Source organism: Candoia aspera, chromosome 1 (assembly GCF_035149785.1).
Source record: "Candoia aspera isolate rCanAsp1 chromosome 1, rCanAsp1.hap2, whole genome shotgun sequence".
Classification (NCBI taxonomy): Eukaryota; Metazoa; Chordata; class Lepidosauria; order Squamata; family Boidae; genus Candoia; species Candoia aspera.
In genome coordinates, this window is record NC_086153.1 from 179425594 (window position 1) to 179449684 (window position 24091).

At 40.9% G+C, this 24091-nt stretch overlaps 1 protein-coding gene across 1 annotated transcript in view; it reads left to right on the forward strand.

The window, feature by feature from the left end:
- The window catches only part of DNAH7 (dynein axonemal heavy chain 7), a 152509-nt gene that overhangs the window by 60884 nt on the left and 67534 nt on the right, over positions 1-24091 (forward strand). Inside the window, exons 22-33 of the mRNA XM_063304672.1 lie at positions 202-370; positions 1145-1247; positions 1345-1472; positions 3156-3368; positions 4743-4841; positions 6825-7073; positions 7960-8109; positions 10094-10276; positions 12566-12742; positions 13517-13648; positions 15402-15626; positions 18627-18824. Of these exons, the coding sequence (XP_063160742.1) occupies positions 202-370; positions 1145-1247; positions 1345-1472; positions 3156-3368; positions 4743-4841; positions 6825-7073; positions 7960-8109; positions 10094-10276; positions 12566-12742; positions 13517-13648; positions 15402-15626; positions 18627-18824 (2026 nt within the window). The remainder of the gene's footprint in view (positions 1-201; positions 371-1144; positions 1248-1344; positions 1473-3155; positions 3369-4742; positions 4842-6824; positions 7074-7959; positions 8110-10093; positions 10277-12565; positions 12743-13516; positions 13649-15401; positions 15627-18626; positions 18825-24091) is intronic.

Genomic DNA, 24091 nt, shown 5'->3' on the forward strand with positions numbered 1-24091 from the left:
AACAACAGCAACAATTCTGTGGGATAGGTTGATCTAACAGATAGATGCTCAGTGAGCTTCCATAAAGATGGACTTGTACATCATGGCCAGAGCCAAAGTTAGGAAGGTGGCAGCAGAAAGGACTATGGTGAATAATACATTACTTGCAGGAAGACTTGTCACTGTTCTCCATAGCAATTTTTCTTCTTTCCATCTTTTCAGAACTTTATTTGGTGCTCTTCACCTTCATCTTGGTGGTGCCCCAGAAGGGCCTGCTGGAACTGGAAAAACTGAAACAACCAAGGATTTAGCAAAGGCTGTTGCCAAGCAGTGTGTGGTTTTCAATTGTTCTGATGGATTGGATTATCTTGCTCTGGGGAAATTCTTCAAGGTGGGAATGAAATAGTCACTGAAGATGTAATGCCGAGAATCAAAACACACACGTCAAAGTGCTCCAATAAGAATTTAGGCAATCTAGCTACACCTTGCTTTGTGTGGGGCAATGTTCTGGAGAAGATGTGAGACACCTTTGTGACCCCAAGGCTGGGGTCACACACATACACCACAAACACTCATTTACCATATGACGATACAGCACAGGCCACAGACAGACATATAGCACTCATTCTTGCTCACAGATATGTACACAGACATGCACGTGCATTCACTACAGGACTGCTAGGTATGGAAAAGGCTTTAGCATCATTCCCTTTCTCTCAGTGTTCCTACCCCAGGTCTTGTTTTTCTGCTTTTCACAGCAGTGAAGCAAAAGGAATACTCAGAAGGGTGACAGAGAAGGAAAGAAGCCCCTCCTCTTTCTTCTAGCTTTTTGATCTTTTGTGAAAGTTTGGATGTGAAGCTTTGGTGCCCTCTCTTCGTCCTCCCAACCAACCCGCCAACCCATCAACAATTGCCCTTGAGATTGCTGTTTCTTTGTAACTGTGAGCATTAAAAGGGTTAGTCTCCCACCCCCATTCCTGGCACCCAGCTGTTGGCAACTGGCCAACAGAGAGTAATAGGGGTAGTTCTAGGCCATGAAAAAAGAAATGAAAGCGCATTCTGAAGGCTAGACTGAATGATGGAGATATTCCCTGCTCCCCCGGCTGCTCATTGGTTTTCCAAGAAGTATTGGAATGTTTTTCACCTTTGGTTCCTATCTTGTTAGGGTTTGCTTTCATGTGGAGCCTGGGCTTGCTTTGATGAGTTTAACAGAATTGATTTGGAAGTCCTGTCTGTCGTTGCCCAACAAATCCTTACTATCCAAAGAGGTAAAATATGTCCTGGCTAGATTTTAATCCCTGTGAGTTTAAGATAAAATCTGTTGCAACCAGGATTAAAGTGCTGCTTCTTTCTCTTGATTCCCAGGCATCAATGCTGGCTCTGACATTCTGATATTTGAAGGGACTGAACTCAGACTTAACCCAACATGTGCTGTCTTCATTACCATGAATCCTGGCTATGCTGGACGCTCTGAACTTCCAGACAATCTTAAGGTATTGTGACTGCATTTACCAAGGGGTAACGCTTATGGAACTCTATGGAACAACACATAGGATTGTAGGGTAGGAATATTTCTTGCCATTAAAAAAAAAGTCCTTTCTAAACATTAATGCATAACATTGAGAATAAACCGTGATGAAAGCAAACTTTATGAAACACATTAGGAGTAACCATATTAAATTAATTTGATTTAAGCTTAATTAAATTGAGTTTAGTAGCAGTCCTGGTACCTGCCCTCCCATGTCCTGGAGTGTGCTGTCAGCCTGTCATTCAAAGAGCAAGTAGAGTCCTCATGTTGGGAAAAAGTTGAACATCTCCAGATTAGACAGACCATTGACTGACCCATAAGAGCTCTTCTTTCATTGGGGTAGAAGTATATCCTTAGTGCTTCAGTTAAAACCTTGAGCCTATCTTAATTAATTAATTAACATTGATATATGTCACTTATGTTTTGGTGTTGACTGGATTTTTCATTTTGTTTATTTCCCTTACTGAATTTTTATTTTTTTTTCCTCCTGTGTTTTGTTTTATGTATTGTGAGCCATTCACTGGTTTGGAGTCAGGTGGCAACAAAATGAAATCAATCAAATTTATTTATAAATCAAATTGATAGGCCACCTAACTCATAATGTATCTTTATTTACAAGATTTATATCCACCTTTATCTTGTGCCATTCGAAGTGGTGTACATAATGCTCCCTCTTCCTCCTTTCCCCACAAAAACACCCCTGTGAGCTGGGTTGGGCTGAGAGAGAGTCACCCAGGTGGCTTCTGTGAAGGACTAGAACACATGTTCTCCAAGATTCCACTCCAGCATGTTAACCACTACACCAGACTGGCTCTCCATAAAGAATTCCCATTCTTAAATGTTAGAAACTTCATGAAGACTTCCATATAGTATGTGAGTTAAAGTTTTGCTGGGGCTGTGCACACTTTGAAAATGGTTTGGAAGAAATGCTTCAGAACTTGGGGCAGCACAGCATCTGTTTTTTATTCGCTAAAGCAGCTAGGCTGCTTTAATGAGTTAACTGGTTATGTACCGTCAAGTTGATGGCAACTCCTGGAGACCACATACAGTAGTTGGATTTTCTCCATGACAGCCTGTCCCCAACCTGGTCCATCAAGTCTTCCGATGGTGCACCCGCTCTGAGTCAGTTCACCTTGCTGCTGGTTATTCTCTTCTTCTCTTTCCTTCCATCTTTCCAGCATTACGGACTTCTCCAAAGTATGATAATTTGAGCCTGGTCATTTATGCCTTGAGTGAGAACTCTGGGTTGATTTTGATGATCCATTATGCAAGTCTAAAAACAGCTGCATCTTGTTTTTCAGGCTTGTGCGGATAGAGTAACAAAAAGTACCCTGCTCACACTTGCATGTGATCTGAAGTAGTTCTCCTAAATCAGTTTTGAAGCATGCAGAGTCCTGTCTTTTATCCTTTTTTTAAATGTGTATTGTTAGCATACAAAGAAGGGGTGTAGGAGAAAACTTGCTGCATGAGAAAACTTATGCATATACATCATTGTATGATACTCACTGCTTTTCCTACTCCAGAGAGCCATTTGTCATCTTGATAATGATAATTTAGTTTCACATCACTGTTTGAGAAGCTATTAAGAGACTATAAACACCACTATTCAGACTGTGCAGTTACCTACCTATTAATGTGTGTTTAATAGGCTTTGTTTCGGACTGTTGCTATGATGGTACCTGATTATGCCATGATTGCTGAAATTGTCCTGTATTCCTGTGGATTTGTCACTGCACGGCCACTCTCTGTGAAAATTGTAGCTACCTATCGCCTGTGTTCAGAGCAGTTGTCTTCGCAGCACCACTACGATTATGGGATGAGAGCAGTAAAATCAGTGCTCACGGCAGCTGGGAATCTGAAGGTAGCATTAGATGCCCTTTCTCTGTGGTCTCCTTAGAATTCTGCCTTTTAGTATTTTGTTAGAAATAAATCTTTGTTTCTCATTTGAGTTACACTGAATGAAATAGTTTCTTTCATGGACTTATCCTCTAGTTACAAGAAAGAAAGCATTTTCCATTTCAGTATGCACAATTGGCATTGCAGAAAGACACTGAATTATAAAATGTTTTTATAATTCAAAAGTTATAAAAACTTCCTTAAACACTGGCCAGCTTCCAAAATCTTTGTCAGCTTAATAAACTTTGAAGCTGGGAATGCACATCCAGGCCAATCACTCCTCTTTCCCTTGCTTTCCCTTGCTCATAAACTTTGGCACATGAATAATACTCAGTTTAGAATTTTTTTTAACTTAACTAGAATAATAATAATAATAATAATAATAATAATAATAATAAAATCTAGAAACTAATCTTGAGTATTTCTGTCCAAAGTTCTCCTAAATGTGGCCAATGACTAAATGTTCACTTATAATAACAAAATGTTGACTGTATGCCATAAAGGATCATCAAAATGGTCCTCTGTGTTGTTTTTTTCACACTGCAAACATACAAAGCAAGCTAGATCCAGCTCAGTTATTTCTGGAGGTATCATGACAGCTTTTCTGGCTATCATCTTTAATAAAACTATTTTCAGAATACTGTACATTATTTAAGAGAAATGAACAAAATTGTCTTAGAATAGTTTATGTTCTAATACAGAAACATGAAGATGCATAATTACCTTGACCCCATGTCTCCTGTATACAAAAGTTTAGTCATAATATACTGAGCACCTGCATGCACAAGAACTTTGGGGTTTACTGCCATGGCAACTACATACCTCCTCTACATGCATGAAACTTCCAGGAAAGCCGATATAAATGTCACTTGTTGGGGGAGAAGGACATCTTGCATGATACATCTATTCATGACTCATGGAAGAACTTTGGCTAGATATGCAGTCAGTCTGACAGCCTTTGCAGAATGCACAGTGCTGAATGCTCTGATCTCGTCTGGCAGTATGTTGGGTTAGCCATCTTTTGGCCCAATTTAATCATACCTTTGAATGCCAGACAAGCAGAAATTCATGTAGAGTTTCATGCCACAAGTGCTATTAATAATACATTGTCACTAGAAACTTAAAAACAAATCTCATCTAACAACCTAATAGCATCTGATGTTATGATATGAAGATGCCTTAAAAGTTACCATTACTTCTAGCTTGTCACTGGTCACTGTAAAAACATATCTAAAGGTAACAATTTAAATGTGAAAAACATTGGCATGTGATTGAGGGTTGTAGTGGTCTGAATTAAAATAAAGTGATTACTCTTAAATTAATGCCGTGTTGTTTACAGTTGAAATATCCAGAAGAAAATGAAGAGATTTTGCTGCTTAGATCCATTATAGATGTCAATTTGCCTAAATTCTTATCCCATGATCTCCCACTTTTTGAGGTGAGGAATCTTTTGAATCTAATGTGAATTCAAGAGATAAATGATACAGAAATGTATTTACTAACATATTCTCAGATTTCCTTTATAAGTGCAATGTTATTACTCTTGTTGGGCTATAGATTAATTTATGAGTACTGGAGAATTAGTAGGTATATAAAACAATGTTTATATTGGGATATAAAAGTTGACAGGGCAGTAGATAGATTGGGAAGAACATACACTCATCAACCTGAGAAAGCTAGAAGTTCTACTGAATACAGAAATCAAGGAGTAGGCAGAATAAGCAAAAGCCAGTGTGGGCTGGGATCACAAAGGCCGGGTCATAGGACTGAAAGGAGATGACACAGTTACATGATAAACCAGTCTGAAGTCAAACTCGAAGAGTTCACAAGAGAAACCAACAGTAGATACCACTGAAAGTGATTTCTGTTAGCTTCTCTTAATATGATGTTAAACCCTGCTTTTGTTCTTGATTGATTGAGGTCCCTTCTTTTCCTTTCCCCCCCTTTTTTTACTAATTAGTAATTGTTCAAGATATAATTAAGACACATAATGCAGAATATGTACCGTTGGTATTTAACTCCTGATAAGCTGTCCAAAACGTATAATGGGGTATCAAATGTTCACTTTATCAAATGGAACTTTCCATCATTTATGGTGGACTTGTGGAAAAACTAAGAAATTCTGGAACCAAATATGCAGTACTATTCAAAATATTCTTAAAGTGGACTTACAGTTGAAACCAGAGCTGTTTCTCTTGGGTTTGATGGACCAACAGCTTGAGGTCCCTTCTTTTCCAAAAGTTGCAGGAATGTCTTAAGTTTTTTTTTTTAACAGCCTTTGATCTAACACATAGCAGAGCTTTATCGGTGCCTCCATGATAAGCCAGCTTTCCAGCATTGTGCAACTGAGAGGCAGCAAGCTTTCCCCAAACAATTTCCCACTCCTTTGGTTTTGTATCTTTTTCCTCTGAATCTGAGAAATCCGTAACAGAACAGTGTTATGTTCTAATATTTTCAATAGTCTTTCTATTACACCAACTTTAGAAACCACTTGAAAAATAAAAACTAGAAGCAATATGTAGCCATTTTGTGCATCATTTAAAAAGAACAAAATAGCATTTTGTAATGTCTTTTTTCTGTATTTCCAAATCTTTTGGAAAAAACATACCAAAGAAGCCTTGGGAAAAACGACCCCCTCCCATTTTTTCTTATTTCCCCCCCCCCCCCTTTGCCTTCATGCCTATATAAACTCCTGTTCCTTTCTTCTCCTGGCCTTGTTACTTCTTGCACATCATTCTGTCACTCTTGCTACTGATACAGAATTTGCCACTTTGGTAGAGATGACTGGGAAAATGGTCATCAGGTGTATCCTATATCTATATTTCTTCAGTTTGTGTTTGTTAAAAACCCTAAGAGTGAAAAGGAGATGGGAGATGTGCAATCCTCTGCCCCTAGCCTCTGGCTATCTGAGGTAACTGCAAACAGGCTGAACAACATTAAACAAAGAAAAAACTCTATATTCCCACCACAAATGCTGGCCCATGCACGTGGGTGGCATGACTTCATTCATTGGCTTACTTGGTGCAGCCTGAATTTTCCCCAGAAATATTGGGCGGCCCTTGACTACCAAAAGATAACCCCCTCCATGCTAAGCCATAGTTAAACCATGCTTTGTTGTGCAAAGTGCAATTGATCTGGTTCCCTGAATCATAAATCATGATTTAGAATTTGCAGTAGCTGAAACCATGTGCCATACTAAGTCAATAAGGGACTGTGTTATATCTGTTATATGAACTAGGCCCCAATAAAATTGCACATTGTACCAGTTCTGGCTGAGAATTCTGGGGGATATTGTTTCAAAGAGAACCTATACTGCTTGCAGTTAGGGAAGACTTCTTTATAGCAGTTGGACCATACAACTGGTCTGAAGGGATATTTTTGACATCTTTGCATACAAGTGTTATTGTTCATGCTTTGGCAGGGCATCACTTCAGATTTGTTTCCTGGTGTGAAGTTGCCGAAGCCAGATTATGTTGACATCCTGGAAGCTATCAAGATAAACTGTGATGAAATGGACTTACAAATGACTAAATTCTTTTCAGAGAAAATCCTACAGATATTTGAAATGATGATTGTACGCCATGGCTTCATGATAGTCGGAGAACCCTTTGGTGGAAAGACCTCTGCCTATCGTGTTTTGGCAGCTGCATTGGGTGACCTGTGTGAAAAAGTAAATGCATTTGCTTTTGTGAAAGATCATGTCCTGAAAAGCAAAAGTTATGCTTCTGTTAAAAATACGAAGAAGCACAATTTGTCACAAGTACAAATTCCACTTAAGTTCAGTGGGAATTAACTGTCTGAGAATGCTGCTTTCGATTGCAATCTCAAGACGTGTCTGAATTTTTAACGTTAAATGTTTTCGTGCATCTGAAACCTTACTGTAGTGACTGTAACCTAACCAGAACAGAATTGGTACAGTAGAGCTCTACAGCAAATAGTTAGCGGATGAGTTCCAGTCACATCCTTTCCTTATCTGTTTATTAAAAGTATAGATGGAATGTGTACACCCCCCACCCCCACACAGGGTGATTATCTTCCCCCTGCTCCCTGACACAAGCCGTAACAGCTTTTCTTACAGTAATGTTAAAAGGACATGTCTCCTGTGGTATTTATAGCATGCATCCGTTTCTTCTCCTCTCCTCTTCATTCTGACCTTTTCTAGCCTGGATTATTAGTCTTGGCTACAAGCATCGCCTGCTGACTGTATTCACTTAAGCAATTACAGGTGACAAAAAAGCAACTGTTGACCAAAAAAAAGGTCAAATCATCTGTTCCGTAAGCATGGCCAAACTTCGAACCTCCACATGATACCTTTTGTGCCTCTTGAAGGATGCCTGAGGCAGCTGGGAGAATTCTCCTGCTTTGGAAAGCACCCTGTTGTTGTCAGGAAGTGCCCAAGACCTGCTATCCTGATCTGAAGTGTGATACTGACCGCCTTTTCTCTCCTCCTCTTGCTAACGATCAAACCAAGGAGACATTGATTTGGGTATAGTGATGAGGGTGATGATAGAAGTGTGATATGCGTGTATGAAATGCAGTTTATTTTGTGTGCTCAGGGGCTCATGGAGGAAAATAAGGTTCAGATCACTGTTATCAACCCCAAAGCTATAACCATGGGGCAGCTGTATGGACAGTTCGATCCAGTCTCCCATGAATGGTCTGATGGTATCCTCGCGGTCAGTTTTCGAGCATTTGCTTCTTCATCTGTAAGTAGATCCTCAAAATTAAATGTTTTCAGGTTCATCATATGAAAAAAGAAAAATCATGCCGAAGATGAAAAAAAACACCTCCTAATCATTGTCTTTATCTTCACCAAACATTCTATAAGTTCCTTTTTAGCAATCATATTTTAAGGAAGGATGGCCAAAGGAATCTTGATTGATAAGTCATACGCACACTAACTGGTATTGTGAACATGCAGTACGTTTACTTGTTTGTTTGTTTGTTTGTTTTTCGAATTTCTGTCACCGCCCATCTCCCCCAAAAAGGGGGACTCTGGGCAGTTTACAATAAAATCATCAATTAAAACCATAAAAAATATAAATTACAGTATAAACAACTGATAAATAAGAATAAAATAGATACAAAATCCAAGGAGCGAATATCGCATTCACTGGGGAGGGATCTATAGTGCCAGCCACCCCCAGGAAGAACTATTGCCCCTCCTACCCCAGGTGAGGTAGCAGAACCAGGTCTTCAAATTCTTCCGTAAGGCCGGGAGCGAAGGGGCCTGCCTCACCTCCGGGGACAGAATGTTCCAGAGGGCGGGTGCACTGCAGAGAAGGCCCGCCTCCTGGACCCCGCCAAGTGGAATTCCCTTACTGGCGGGGTCCGTAGCATGCCCTCTCTGCATGACCGGGTGGGACGGGTTGATGTTATGGGGATGAGACGGTCCCTCAGGCAACCTGGCCCCATGCCATGTAAGGCTTTAAAGGTCATAACCAACACCTTGAATTGGACCCAGAAGCAAACTGGCACCCAGTGCAGCTTGCACAGCAGTGGTGCCACATGTGCCGGTCTTGGGGCACCAATAACTGCCCGCACGGCCACATTCTGGACCAGCTGAAGCTTCCAGATACTCTTCAAGGGTAGCCCTGTGCACAGCACATTGCAGTAGTCTATATGGGAGATGATCAGTGCATGAGTGACTGTTCGGAGGGCATCTCGATCTAGGAAACAGTATAACTGGCGCACAACACGAAGTTGCGCAAAGGCCCTCCTGGCCACGACTGCCACCTGCTCTTCGAGCAGGAGTTGTGAGTCCAGAAGGACCCCCACATTACGCATGAGGTCTGTCTGGGGCAGTGCAACCCCATCCAGAACTAAAGGTGACAACTTCCTGGATACAGAGGAGCTGTCAACCCACAGCCACTCCATCTTACCAGGGTTCAGCTGAAGCCTGTTATTCCCCATCCAGACCCCCATAGCCCCCAGGCACTGAGAAAGGGCAGCCACCACATCACTTACCTCACCCAGGATGGAGATATATAACTGAGTATCATCAGCATATTGATGACACCTCATTCTGTGGTGATGGATGATCTCACTCAGTGGTTTCATGTAGATGTTAAATAGGAGAGGGGGCAAGAGCTATTGGTGGGTGGGTGAGCACTAGAGAGTGTGGGCGGGTGCTACGGGCAGGCACAAGTACAGACAGGTGGGTGCAAGTGCAGGCAGACAGGCAAGTGCTATGGAATGCAGGCACATAGGTGGGTGCTATGGGCAGGTGCAAGTGCGGGCTGGTGGATGCTATGGGCAAGTGTGAGTGTGGGTGGGTGTTATGGGTGGGTGTGAGTGCAGTGCAAGTGCAGGCTGGCAGGCACTATGGTATATGAGATCCCCATGCCACCTGGGGGCTTCTTGGGAGAAAAAGCAGCAGGATCAAGAGCGACTTGTGACCTCCTGCTGGCTTTCCCTTTGACTTTGCTTGTGGGTAGCTGGCAGGGGAGGTCGCAAATAGTGATTGTGTGACCACGAGATACTGCAGCCATTGTAAGTGTGAGCTGGTTGCCAAGTGCCTAAATCGTGATCACATGACTGCAGGGATGCTGCGACAGCCACAACTACGAGGAGCAGTCATGAGTTCCCCGGGTTCAGCGCTGTTGTAACTTCAGTCACTGAACAAGTGGTCGCTAAGCGAGGATTGCCTGTAAAGTAATGTCAAAATATTTTATTTTATTTTCAACGCAGACGCCGGATAGGAAATGGCTTATTTTTGATGGACCGGTGGATGCTGTATGGATTGAAAATATGAATACTGTGCTAGATGATAACAAGAAACTCTGTTTGATGAGTGGTGAGATCATCCAGATGTCACAGCAAATGAGCCTTATTTTTGAACCAATGGATTTAGAAGTTGCTTCTCCTGCTACTGTAAGCTTGCAAACTGAGTTTTAACAAATGAACTCTTGCCCTACTGAATGGGTATCAATCTTCTTGGAAAAAATAAATTGAATTAGACCTCAAGAATTAGGGTTTATCAACCCAATATTTGATTTCATTCAGGTCTGAGGGAGCCAATCTGGAACTGAAACAACATGTCCTTGATTTTGATCTTTAGAATAACTGAATTGCCCCATCACTATAATGGGAGCAGGGCTGGCTGAAGACCTTTTATTCTGTTTAACATCTTGTGTTTTCTGCAAAGGAGAGCTGTCTTCATGGCATGATTTAATATCCTGCCTTCTATGTTGTTGGGATGAGACAGCTCTAAGTTTGGGACTGAATTTGCCCCTGCCAGTTGGGAGACAGTAAGTCGATCACACATGTTCTATTTAACTATCCTTTTATATGGGTGGGTGCTTAAATTTAATAATTCTCCTCATATTTAAGTTGCTCTTGCAGATCAAATGCAGAAAAAGTGTGACAGGTAGTCCTCGACTTTACGACCATTTGTTCAGCAACTGTTCAAAATTATGACAGCGCTGAATGAGTAGTGGTTATGACCAGTACTCGGAGTTCTGGCCATCCCAGCACCCCTGCAATCACGTGATCGCCATTTGCAACCTTCCCTGCTGGCTTCCTCAGAAAGTCAGTGGGGAAGCTGGCAGGGAAGGTTGCAAGTTGCTGGAGTAAGTCTCTCTCACCTGTACACCCTCCCCCAGCCCCTCTACGCTTGCACCACGCCAGCCACTCATGCACCCCTGCATACTCTTCCTGCACCTCACTGTGCCTCCCTCACACCCTTGTGCTCCCCCCTTGTACCCTCACTCACCTTCCCCGAACCTTGCTGTGCCTTCCTTGCACCCTAGTATACCCTCCCTGAGCCTCACGTCTTCCTCACACCCTCATGCACCCTCGTGCACCTTCCTCGAGCCTCACCATGCCTCCCTTGCACCTCCACGCATTCTCCCCCACCCTTGCTGTACCTCCCTTGCACCCTCGTGCACCCCCTCACAGCCTCCCTGACCCTCGCCACACTTCCCTTGCACCCTCATGCACCTCTGAGCACCCTCCCCAACCCCCGCCATGCCTTCCTTGCACCCTCAGGCATCTTCCCCGGCTCTCGCTGCACCTCTCTTGCACCCTCGTGCACCTCCTTGCGCTCTCCCCCCCACCTGGCAGCAGCCACATACTTGCCTGTTGGCCACCTGGGACTTGCAGCTTCTTGATGGCTTCCCCATTGACTTGATTGTGGGAAGCCGGCAGGAAGCTGCCTTGCCTAACGACCATGGGATTTGTTTAACAGCGGCAACTGGGATTGCAGGGATTGCTGTTGCTAAGGAATGTGGTCACACTTTATGACCACATCGCTTAGTGAAGGAAATTCCGGTCCCAATTGTCATTGTAAGTTGAGGACTACCTGTTTTCTTTTTGGTGGACTGCTGGAAAAGTAACCAGATCCTGTACTATTCCTATAACTGGGGAATTACAGTTTAGGCTTTCTAATTGTTCCAATTACACATATATTTTCCCTGTGTTACAGAAAAGACTAATTAGTCTAGCATACCCTTGGGAATTTAATTTCCTTGTTGGTTTTAGTTTTAGTTTTGTATATGTATTTATTCTTTTTTAAATATGTGTATTGCTTTTTATCATAGTTGGTCTACTTTATCAAGCTTACTACTACTATTTTTATCCTTTATGTAATCGTTTTCCCAGTTGCCTGTTTTTTTCACTTGGATTCCCTCTTTCTTGGGTTCTTAAAACAAACCTATTGAGTCTATTGCAGTGCTGTTCACAGTCTTTGACTTTCATTTAGCCTGTTTTCTGGTTAAAAACCAGACACATGTTCCGCTTGATTTTGTATAGTAGGTAAGCTAAGCTAAACTTCCTTCATTGGCAGCTACTTGTTGTGCTCTTGGTTTTGATTTTCAATGGAAAAGAAAGAAAATAAACTACATTGAAGAAAACCTGATGGTTTCAGCATAATAGGATGACATTGCTTATATAATTGGCCACAACCTTTTTGTCCAGATATGACCTAGAAGAGCTAAGACTGCTTACAAACTTTACAAAAACATAAGCATTCAGTGCTGGAAACTATGCTCACATGGCTCTCCCCTAATGCCTTTTCATAAGCTGCTGTGGGTATTCAGCTGAGCTGAATTGTTTTTGAATCCTGATTTTAAAAGTAAAGCATTTAAAGGCCCTTTCCAGCACCCAATACAACACCTTTGTTTAGAAGTCTTTATTATATGAATGTATTTTCTTTTCCTATAGGTTTCTAGGTGTGGAATGGTTTACATGGAGCCTCAAATGCTAGGCTGGAGACCACTGATGTTGTCTTGGTTACATCTAATGCCACCTACAGTCACTGCTCTGCATAAAGAATTTATAACAGGCTTATTTGATAGAATCGTCCCACTTTCTGTTGAGTTTGTGAGAAAATGTACAAAGGTATGGTAAAGTCAGATTTATTTACTTTTAAAAATATTACTAATAATATTTAAAAATCCTGTTTACACATGCATGTGGATGAAGACATGAATGGTATATTCAGTCCAATTAATACTGATTCTGTAACAAAAATATTTGTGTTTGTGTGTGTTTTGGACATTAAAGTGTGCGTTCATTTTATTTGTTTATTTAAAACAAACAAATAAATAAATGTTTTTACTTCAGTATGGACTCAAGGCAGGATCCATGGGGAATTCTGAGGTGGTCTCTCATTTGGACATTGCCTGACCATCATCTGTTTAGCTTCAGTGTAGTAGATACTTCACTCAAATTGGTATGAGACATTCTCTTTTCCTGAAAATGTGGATACTGAACTGTCTTTTCAAAGGACTTTAGCTATTTATGTGCTACATTTTAAAATATATTTGTGGCAATTTAGCTATTAAAGGGAATGAAATCAAGATTTCTGCATTTGTTCTACAATTATACAACTTAGTCCCTATTCTACAGTTGGATTTGGTGATTATTATTTAAAGGGTACCATATTGGTTGCTAATTTTGTTCTTCCCATACCTGTTATTACGAATCTTATTTCTTACTTAAAGTTCCACGCAAAGAGTCTCTAGAAACAAATGTTTTGTTATTTTGCTCTCTATGGCCACATGGTTAAAGCTGCACCATTATCCAGAGCAAAAATAATTAATGTTGCCCCTAAATCAGTAATAGAAGCTGAGAAATGTTGTTCAATTTAAGTTATGTTCTTTGTTTTTCTAGGAACTTTCTCCAACATCAGACACAAACTTGGTTCGGTCTTTAATGAATCTCATGGACTGCATGATGGATGAGTTTCAGAATGAAGCAAAAATTAAAACTGTTACTGACCGTGAAATATTTTCATGGCTTGAGGTGGGCAGGTTCTTTTAGATACAGTGAATTATTTTGAATGAAGTTCTCTGAACTTTTCAGAGGTGAAAGAGCTAAGAGGCCAGGATGAACATATCTGTGTGATTTTTTAAAACCATTTTCTTTTTGTGTCATCATGAAATTAAAGTCTCGGTTCATGTGGTAACCAAACCAGGTACAGTATAATAAATGGAAAATTTAACCTGTTCATAGGTTTATAATAAAAACTAAAATATGAATATAAGAACAGAAAAATAATTCTGGATCATACCAAGAACCACTCTGGTCCACATTTAGTTTCTCACCATGGTTGCCACTCAGTTGCCTCTGGGGTGTTCCCAAGCAGGAGATGGAGATACAGGTAGTCCTCACTTACCAGCTGTAATTGGGAATGGCAACTCTGTCACTAAGCGACATGGTTGTAAAGTGAACATCATGTGACTGCGCCCAACTTATGACATCAGTTCTGGCTCCAATTGTTAAGCAAATCGCCATGGTCGTTAAGTTTGATGTCACATGCTGCGACTTGTGACTTCCTGCTGGCTTCCCCATTGATTTTGCTTGTTGGAAGCTGGCTGTGAAGGTTGCAAACGGCAATCACATGACTGTGGTACACTGCAACCATTGTAAATGTGTGCCAGTTGCCAAGTGTCTGAATCGCGATCCTGTGACCAAGGGACGCTGCGATGGCCACAATTTCAAGGACAGCCGTAAGTTTTGTTTCTTAGCACTGTCATACGTTTGAACAGTTGCTGAATGAGTGGTCAGTATAACTTCCCTCTGTATACTTTCTCCATGCCATGCATGATTTTATACATTTTGATTATGTTCCCCCCCCCACAACCATACACTCTATGCTAAAGAGTGCCAGATGTTCTAGCCGTTTCTGGTAAGGAAGGTGGTTTAGGCATCTGATCATGTGGGTTTTTCTCTTCTGCATCATTCCAGCTTTGATATACCCTTTCTCAAGTGTGACAAACAGAGATAACACATATATAACAACCCAAGGAGAAATCATATACACTTTGCCCTGGGAATGAAAGGATTGTAATGAAAGTGCCGGGCGAGTCTTTCTGGGGAGAAATGTAATAACAGAAATACCAATGAATCAAAAACCTTGGAGCTTCAGTTTTTATCCAACAGTATCTGCCTCCAGGCTAATAACATCCATCTGTGGAACAGACTTCCTATTCCCTTGCAAGTTCTACTGCAGTCCCCAATCCCACTTTTTTTCCACCAAGTCTGCACAATTGAAATTTGATGGTGGATTTGAAAAATAATAAGTACAACTCTGGTAGACTTAGTGGAACCATTTTACTTGACTCCCCCAAGACCCCCAACTCCCTAGAAAAATATCTGAAAATTTTATTTGGCACCTGTCAGCGATTTCTGCTCCAACTCTCAAATCTGCACTATAATATTGGAATCCATTTGCAGGTTGGAGGCGGCTTCAGTGGGAGGAGGGGGGTGGAAAGTTCTGTGCCATGAATTAAGGTTTAATTATGCAATATAGCTGGTTGCTGTCAGCCTGTGATGCTGCACAAATGTATCTGTAAGTATAGTCTTCTGAATGACTTACATGGGCTGACTTCTGAAGAAGCATGTTTAGCTTGGGGTTGCATGTTTTTTCCCCCTATGCAGATGTTGGCCACTCAGTTGCATCCTATATGTTTGTTAAAACAGTAAGCTTGAAGCTTGAAATGGTATTGTTGTGTGCATGAATGACTATTTTAGGTTTGTTTCTTGAATACTCCAGAGCACTTTTGTATTTGCACTCACATGGTCTGTTGGAGCCAGTTGTAAAGAGGAAGATCGACTGAAATTTGATCAGATTGTGCGTGAACTGCTTCAAGGACCAATAAGTGATGAGACAAGGGAAAAGTATAAATTGTTGAGTGGGGTCGAGTACTTCCGGGCAAAAATCCTAACTGTTCCCTATCCAGAAGATGGAACAATTTATGATTACCGGTTTATCAAAGATGTGAGTGTGTTTTTTTTAACAGATTTTCAGAGAGTAATTGATAAATTTGTTCTCAAGATTATCTCTGTGTTAATCTAGTTTATTGAATGGTGGGATTTGGCCCACGTACAAATGAAAAAATAGGAAGTAGGAAAATGTTTATTTAGAAATGCATGTTGTGCCCATTCCATTACGATAGTGAGCAAGAGAAATAAGGCTTGCCATTGAGTTAAATGAGTACTTATTACTTGTCAGGAAGGTGCTAATGAAGAATGTATTTCAGCTGAAGTTGAATTCTTCACTGATATTGTTTTTAATGAAATACTTAAAGAAATCTTTAACCCTCTTCCACTGAAATCAGTAGGAAGTAGTTCAGTGTCAATCAATAGGAAATAACCAAGTTCTAATCATTCAGCAGCCAAAAAGCGGCTGGGCAGGTGCAGAGCTACTTAACAGGTGTTGGTTAAAGGTCAGGGGGATCTCAGTTTATGTCATGAAATGTTGGTTCTAGAGGAGGAAGCAGGACCTGCCCTCCAGAACCAGCTGCCCCTCCCAAATAAGCAGAGAGACAACACTTGAAGGTTCCAAAGGAGATTCAATCAATCAACAAGAAATATTTATTTCTTTGGCAAACTTATACGCTACCCAATATCAATGGCTGGAAGAAGCTTACAAAAACAAAATTTTACAATGGCAGAATGAAAAGCTATATATTGGCACCTCCTAAACTATAATACCAGAAGGTTTTTTCTTTACTTCCAGCAGAGTTTGTTCCATAATACAAGCCACACCATGGAAAAAAGTAGAATGATGTACTGACTCCAAATGATCCTTCCCAGCAATTTCTTATAGAAGTTGGAGAACATGAGAGACAAGATGGGACACCCCCACGACAATTCCTAGTGGGCCAAACAATAGTTTCCCACTACCACATTAGTTACAGCCTGGAGAGGGAGTGGAACCCCCATAAGTGGTGCTCCCTCAAACTTTATAACAGAGCATTACAGCCAACCACTGAATACTGCTGAGAGATTAAAAAATATAATTGGAGTTGCATTTCCACTGTCTCAGCAGTATAAATGATCATCAAAGCAACCATGACTTCTGACAAATCCAGATTTAGACCCATGCCGAAAACATTTAAGTAATCAGTTTGCTCTAAGAGTTTCTAAAGCTGCAGTACCACTGCGCTCTCTGTCAATTTGATAAATTTTTGTGGATTCAGATATTGTTTCCTAAAAAAGAGCTTCATCACAGCCTCCTTAAAAGTGGCAAAGAATTCCGCCTACAGGAGACATTTGTTAATTTGAGAAATAATGGCTAAAATAGTGTTATTAGAAGCCCCAATAAACCAAACTGGGAAAGATTTAACTGATAAGTAGTGATGTGAATAGATCCAAGAACCATATGAATTTTCTCAAGAGACAGACAATGAAAATGACTTAAATAGATGTTTCTACAGTGTCACAAAGTTTATTTATAATAGTTTAGCTTAAACATTACTAAGTGCCTACTAAAATTATCTGTTTATAAAATACAAAACCATTTTACTTATGGGTGTAGTTTATTGTTTAATGCCCATTAATTCAAGATACATCATAGAGGCATAAAGTTAGTTGGGAGACCAAGGACCTAACTTGCTACTTGCTACTCACCGGTCAAGTGAGGCTGTCAAGATCCTGTCCCAGTGCCTGGAGGCCCTGGAGGTTTGGATGGGGAGGAACCGTCCCCAGCACAATCCTACCAAGACGGAGTAGCTGAGAGTGTTCAGACTACCAGATCTGGGGATATTCCTTCTTTGATCCTGGATGGGGTGGCACTTCCCCATTCAAGTTGGTGCTCAATTTACTTGATGAGCAGGTAGCAGCTGTGGCCAGAAAGGCCTTTGCACAGCTTCATCTGGTGCGCCAGTTGTGCCCTTTCCTAGTTCAGGGGGCCCTTCAGACAGTCCCTCATGCTGTGGTCACCTCATGGCTTGACTACTGCATGGGGCTGCCCTTGAAGATCACTCAGAAGCTTCAACTGCTCTAGAAAACAGTAGTGCAAGCAGTGATGGGCATGTCTTGATATGCCTATGCAATATGTCTGCTTTGTGAGCTGTAGCGGTTGCCAGTTTGCTTCCGGATGCAATTCAAGGTGCTGGTCATTATCTATAACGCCCTACATAGGGCCTGGTTATTGAGGGACCACCTGTCTCCCTCTGTATCTGCCTAGCTGATCCATTTTGGCAGGGTTGGTGCTCTCTGGGTTCCTTTGATTAAACAATGCCATCTATCAGGACCCCAGAAGTGCACCTTCTCTGTAGCAGCACCTGCCCTCTGGAATGAGGCTCCCCCTGAGATCTGGCAGCCCCATCCTGCTAGTGTTTCAGAGGGGCCTGAAAACCTGGCTTTTCACCCAGGCCTCTGGCGAGGGTGATTGAAGCACCATTTTACCTTTGTTACCGTCCATTTTTGTCATATCTGCCATTTTTAGTCTTTGTTGTTGTTGTTTACTTGTTTTTAAATGTTTTAACAATTTGTAAACTTCCCAAAGTTTCTGGGAGTCAAACAGCATATAAATGGAAAAAACAAGCAAACAAATAAATAAATAACAACAACTTTCACCTTGGCTATTTACAAAAAGAACAAGGAAAGTCTGACCTGGTTCTCAATTTCTGCAGGGATGATCCCTCCTGACCATGTCAGGATCTTACAGGTTTGATCCTGAGTTTTAAATTTAGAAATATGGCACACAGTGTAAACATGATAACTTAATTCTTTTTTTAAAAATCTGTACAGTCTTTTGTTATTTATTATTACAATTTCAAAGAAAAAAAGGAAAAGAAATAGTGCTGATGCAAGTACAAGTTTTAAAAAGTATAGAAAATATAATAAAGCCTAAGTACTTTGAAATAATCAGATGCTTATGCAGTGAGATGTGCATGATATCACTGGATCAGGCTATTGATTATAGGTTCATGTAATTTTTTCCCCTTACTACATTGCTTTCTAATCATTTTGGTCCTAAATTTTGAAACAGGGAGCTGGAAGATGGGAACCATGGATAGAAGCACTTCAGTCAGCTCCACCTATACCAAAGGACAAGCTGTTCAATGAAATAATTGTCCCCACTTTGGATACTATACGATACTTTTCATTAATGGAGTTACTGACAACACATCAAAAACCTGCCATATTTGTTGGACCCACAGGAACTGGCAAGAGTGTATATATCATAGTAAGTATATATGAAACTTGCATTATAGTTTTTAATAATTGGGACAAGGATTCCTGCAGTTTGAATTAAAGAAGAGTATTGCTCCAGGAAAATTAGATCCTTAATTTCTTAACCTGAACCTTATTTTGTTCAGATTAGATGCCATTTCTCCTTGCTTATTTAAATCTTAACAGTAGGAGAAGATTCACAACTACTTTTTGTAGGAAAGACTGGATAACATGTGTTATCTGTGTTGACTTAGAACTGAAGAGGTTTGGTTGAAGTCACATCTACTCATGTAGTACACATGGGGGCAGGGCTCCTGCCAATTTTGTAAGTTCTATAAGGTTGTGAATGGGCTCATGCCCATAGCCCATGTGTGCAAATTCATAGATGACCACTTGAATTAATGTGTGTGAATTCATAGATGACCTCTTGAAGAACTTCAGTTACAAGTAAATAACCAGTTCTTCCTTCCTAATTGTAATTGTAATAATATGGAATTGATTCTGCTGTTCGAGGTTTTAATGGTGACTAATTTAGTTTATAATTTTATGTTTGTATTTTTTTACTCATTTTCTGCAGTTTCTTAGAGGTTATAAATATTTTAATAAATAAGGATCAGTATGGTCAGAAACAAAGACCACCATTCAATTGCCTTTGCAGATGTTCTAGTTTGGAACACTGATAATTGCTGTAGATCCATTGGATATTTATTATGTTCATTTCTTTATCGTGGCATTGTTCTATTCTCAGCTAAGGATAAAATGTAAGCACAACATGAGATGAAAATATTTCAAGTATGCAGCAGTCCATCAAATAATCATAGTGATAGAGGGCATAATAATGGCTACCACAGTATTTTATAACGTGAGAATTCATATTTCACACATTTTAGGAACAACATATAGATGTTGATTGATACTGGCAAGATTTTGTTTGGAATATTTTGGATTTGTGGGGAGGGCAATACAATTATAAGGACAGATGCATTTCCAGTAATGAAGGTTTTGTTTTCTCAAGGAAAGCTAGGTTTTCATTTTGCAAAATACTGACTCACTAGGTCAAAGTAATCTTACGTTATAGCAGTGTTAGGGAACTAGTCGAGCTGCATATCATAAGATCCTTTCTAACACTATAAGGAATCCTTGAGCCAACCTCTCAAATTAATGGAGGGGCTAATTGAATGATGAAGTAATATAGACCAGGGTTCCTCAACCTTGGCAACTCTAAGCTGTGCAGACTTCAACTCCCAGAATTCCCCAGCCAGCAAATTCTGGGAGTTGAAGTCTGCACAGCTTAGAGTTGCCAAGGTTGAGGAACCCTGATAAAGACTACTCTGGCTGTGGTTTCCTAATATACATATTATTCCTGCTGTCCTTTCTAGAAATTCAGTGGAATGTGGGTCATATATCATGCATATTTCAACATGGAGTCATCAAAAACTCCAAATATAATCTTTGTAAAGATGTTGAGTTTGGTATTTAACATCTTTTTTTTTAAGTGCAGAAACTTATTGGAGTCTCTTTAACATTAGTAGTAGAGTAGATAAATGCCTTTTTCAAACACATGTTCATTAAATAAAAACAAACAAACAAACACCCCAAACTCATGCAAAATGTTAATGACTGTACAGATTAATAGCAGCCCTCTGCAGGCATTCATCTGAATAGGTTTATAATTAAGTATGGAATGAGGCTCCCTGATCTCCACTTGCTTAGCTGGGAAGTCTGAAGGGCAGTTGTACTTGCTGAATGTGTTACGTGGGGAGCCATCCTTGTGTTTACTGTTTTCAGCCCTTCTTCTCACACTGGCTAAACATGAATTCAGGAATAGGAGGGGATGGGGCCAGCTGCTACCACCCTGTCATTTATTGCATGAAATCAAACTCTTTCAGGCAGTGGAATCTGTTAGTTAAAAAAAATGTCAAAAAAACTTTTTTCAAGAGGCAAAGCGACTGTGTTCAAGTGATCCTCCCTCCCTCCCTCTCCCCTTAGTCTCTCATGGAACCTCTTCCAATTTTTGGGAACCCTAGAATTCCAGAGAATGAAGAAAATTGTCTAGTTCCAGGTCCTTCCACCTGAAGGTGTCCATGTTACAGCCCAAGTGATACCTGCCCTTGATCCACAATACATCCATGCAGCAGGGCATGCAGGGTAGAACATACCGAATGTCCTTCCTGAAATAGCGGCCACACTTCCAACTTTATCTGTCCCCAAAAGAAGTTGGATAGTTCTAGCGTGCTTTGAATGAATGGTCAGGCTGAATGGAGGTTTTGTGCTTCTGTTTTCCAGCACCCATGTTTTGCGCACACTGGGGATACCTGTGAAAACAAGATAAAAAGGCATATACTTATAAGGTTAACTTGCTAGTGTTGTTGCTTTGTTTTAAATAAAGTTAAGTATGATATAGAATGTGTGTGTTGGACCATCCCGAGGGCTTACAGATTGTTAATTTAGAATTAGTGTTCTTTAAATGCAAATGTTGTTTTCCAATAAAATGTCACTATGGCAGGTGGTAATTATGGTCAGAAGGACTGCAGAAAACTTTTTCCAAAGGTATCTATTGCAGTTCTTCAGCAAAGGATCGTTACCTTGTCGTGGTGCTGGAGCTTGAGCACCTCAATGATGCCATGAGCTAAACTGTGAAGGGCCACCCAAGACAGGAAGGTCATGACAGAGAGGTCCGACTAAATGCGATCCCTGGGGAAGGTAATGGCAACCCACCCCAGTATTCTTGCCGTGAAAACTAAATGGATCAGTACAACCAGAGATATGTCAGTATACCATCGGAAGATGAGACCCCCAGGTCGGAAGATGATCAAAATGCTACTGGGGAGGAACAGAGGATGAGCTCAACTAGCCCCAGACGTGATGACGCAGCTAGCTCAAAGCCGAAAGGACGGCTAGCGGCCGACGGTGCTGGTGGTGAACGGCGAATCCGATGTTCTAAGGATCAACACACCATTGGAACCTGGAATGTAAGATCTATGAGCCAGGGCAAATTGGATGTGGTTATTGGTGAGATGTCAAGATTAAAGATAGACATTTTGGGTGTCAGTGAACTGAAATGGACTGGTATGGGCCACTTCACATCAAATGACCACCAGATCTACTACTGTGGACAAGAGGACCACAGAAGAAATGGAGTAGCCTTCATAATTAATAGTCAAGTGGCTAAAGCAGTGCTTGGATACAATCTAAAAGACGATAGAATGATCTCAATTCGAATTCAGGGCAAGCCATCTAACATCACAGTGATCCAAATATATGCCCCAACCACAGATGCTGAAGAAGCTGAAGTAGATCAGTTCTATGAGGATCTGCAGCACCTACTGGACAACACGCCTAAAAGAGATGTTATTTTCATCACAGGAGACTGGAATGCTAAGGTGGGCAGTCAAATGACACCTGGAATTACAGGTAAGCTTGGCCTGGGAGAACAAAACGAAGCAGGATATAGGCTGATAGAATTTTGCCAAGACAACTCACTCTGCATAACAAACACTCTCTTCCAACAACCTAAGAGACGTCTTTATACATGGACTTCACCAGATGGACAACACTGAAATCAGACTGACTACATCCTTTGCAGCCAAAGGTGGCGGACATCTATACAGTTGGTAAAAACAAGACCTGGAGCTGACTGTAGTTCCGATCACGAACTTCTTCTTGCACAATTTAGGATCAGACTAAAGAGATTAGGGAAGACCCTAAGATCAGCTAGATATGAGCTAATATCCCTAAGGAATATGCAGTGGAGGTGAAGAATCGATTTAAGGGACTGGACTTAGTAGATAGGGTCCCGGAAGAACTCTGGACAGAAGTTCGCAACATTGTTCAAGAGGCGGCAACAAAATACATCCCAAAGAAAGAGAAAACCAAGAAGGCAAAATGGCTGAAGTAGCCCAAGAAAGAAGGAAAGCAAAAGGCAACAGTGATAGGGGGAGATATGCCCAATTAAATGCAAAATTCCAGAGGTTAGCCAGAAGAGATAAGGAATTATTTTTAAACAAGCAATGCGCGGAAGTGGAAGAAGACAATAGAATAGGAAGGACAAGAGACCTCTTCCAGAAAATTAGAAACATTGGAGGTAAATTCCAGGCCAAAATGGGTATGATCAAAAACAAAGATGGCAAGGACCTAACAGAAGAAGAAGAGATCAAGAAAAGGTGGCAAGAATATACAGAAGACCTGTATAGGAAGGATAACAATATTGGGGATAGCTTTGACAGTGTGGTCAGTGAGCTAGAGCCAGACATCCTGAAGAGTGAGGTTGAGTGGGCCTTAAGAAGCATTGGTAATAACAAGGCAGTAGGAGACGACGGCATCCCAGCTGAACTGTTCAAAATCTTGCAAGATGATGCTGTCAAGGTAATGCATGCTATATGCCAGCAAATTTGGAAAACACAAGAATGGCCATCAGACTGGAAAAAATCAACTTATATCCCCATAGCAAAAAAGGGAAACACTAAAGAATGTTCAAACTATCGAACAGTGGCACTCATTTCACATGCCAGTAAGGTAATGCTCAAGATCCTGCAAGGTAGACTTCAGCAATTCATGGAGCGAGAATTGCCAGAGGTACAAGCTGGGTTTAGAAAAGGCAGAGGAACTAGGGACCAAATTGCCAATATCCGCTGGATAATGGAAAAAGCCAGGGAGTTTCAGAAAAACATCTAGTTCTGTTTTATTGACTATTCTAAAGCCTTTGACTGTGTGGACCATAACAAATTGTGGCAAGTTCTTAGCGGTATGGGGATACCAAGTCATCTTGTGTGCCTCCTGAAGAATCTGTATAACGACCAAGTAGCAACAGTAAGAACAGACCACGGATCAACGGACTGGTTTAAGATTGGGAAAGGAGTACGGCAGGGCTGTATACTCTCACCCTACCTATTCAACTTGTACGCAGAACACATCATGCGACATGCTGGGCTTGAGGAATCCAAGGCTGGAGTTAAAATCGCTGGAAGAAACATTAACAATCTCAGATATGCAGATGATACCACTTTGATGGCTGAAAGTGAAGAGGAACTGAGGATCCTTATGATGAAGGTGAAAGAAGAAAGTGCAAAAGCTGGCTTGCAGCTAAACCTCAAAAAAATCAAGATTATGGCAACCAGCTTGATTGATAACTGGCAAATAGAGGGAGAAAATGTAGAAGCAGTGAAAGACTTTGTATTTCTAGGTGCGAAGATTACTGCAGATGCTGACTGCAGTCAGGAAATCAGAAGACGCTTAATCCTTGGGAGAAGAGCAACAACAAATCTCGATAAAATAGTTAAG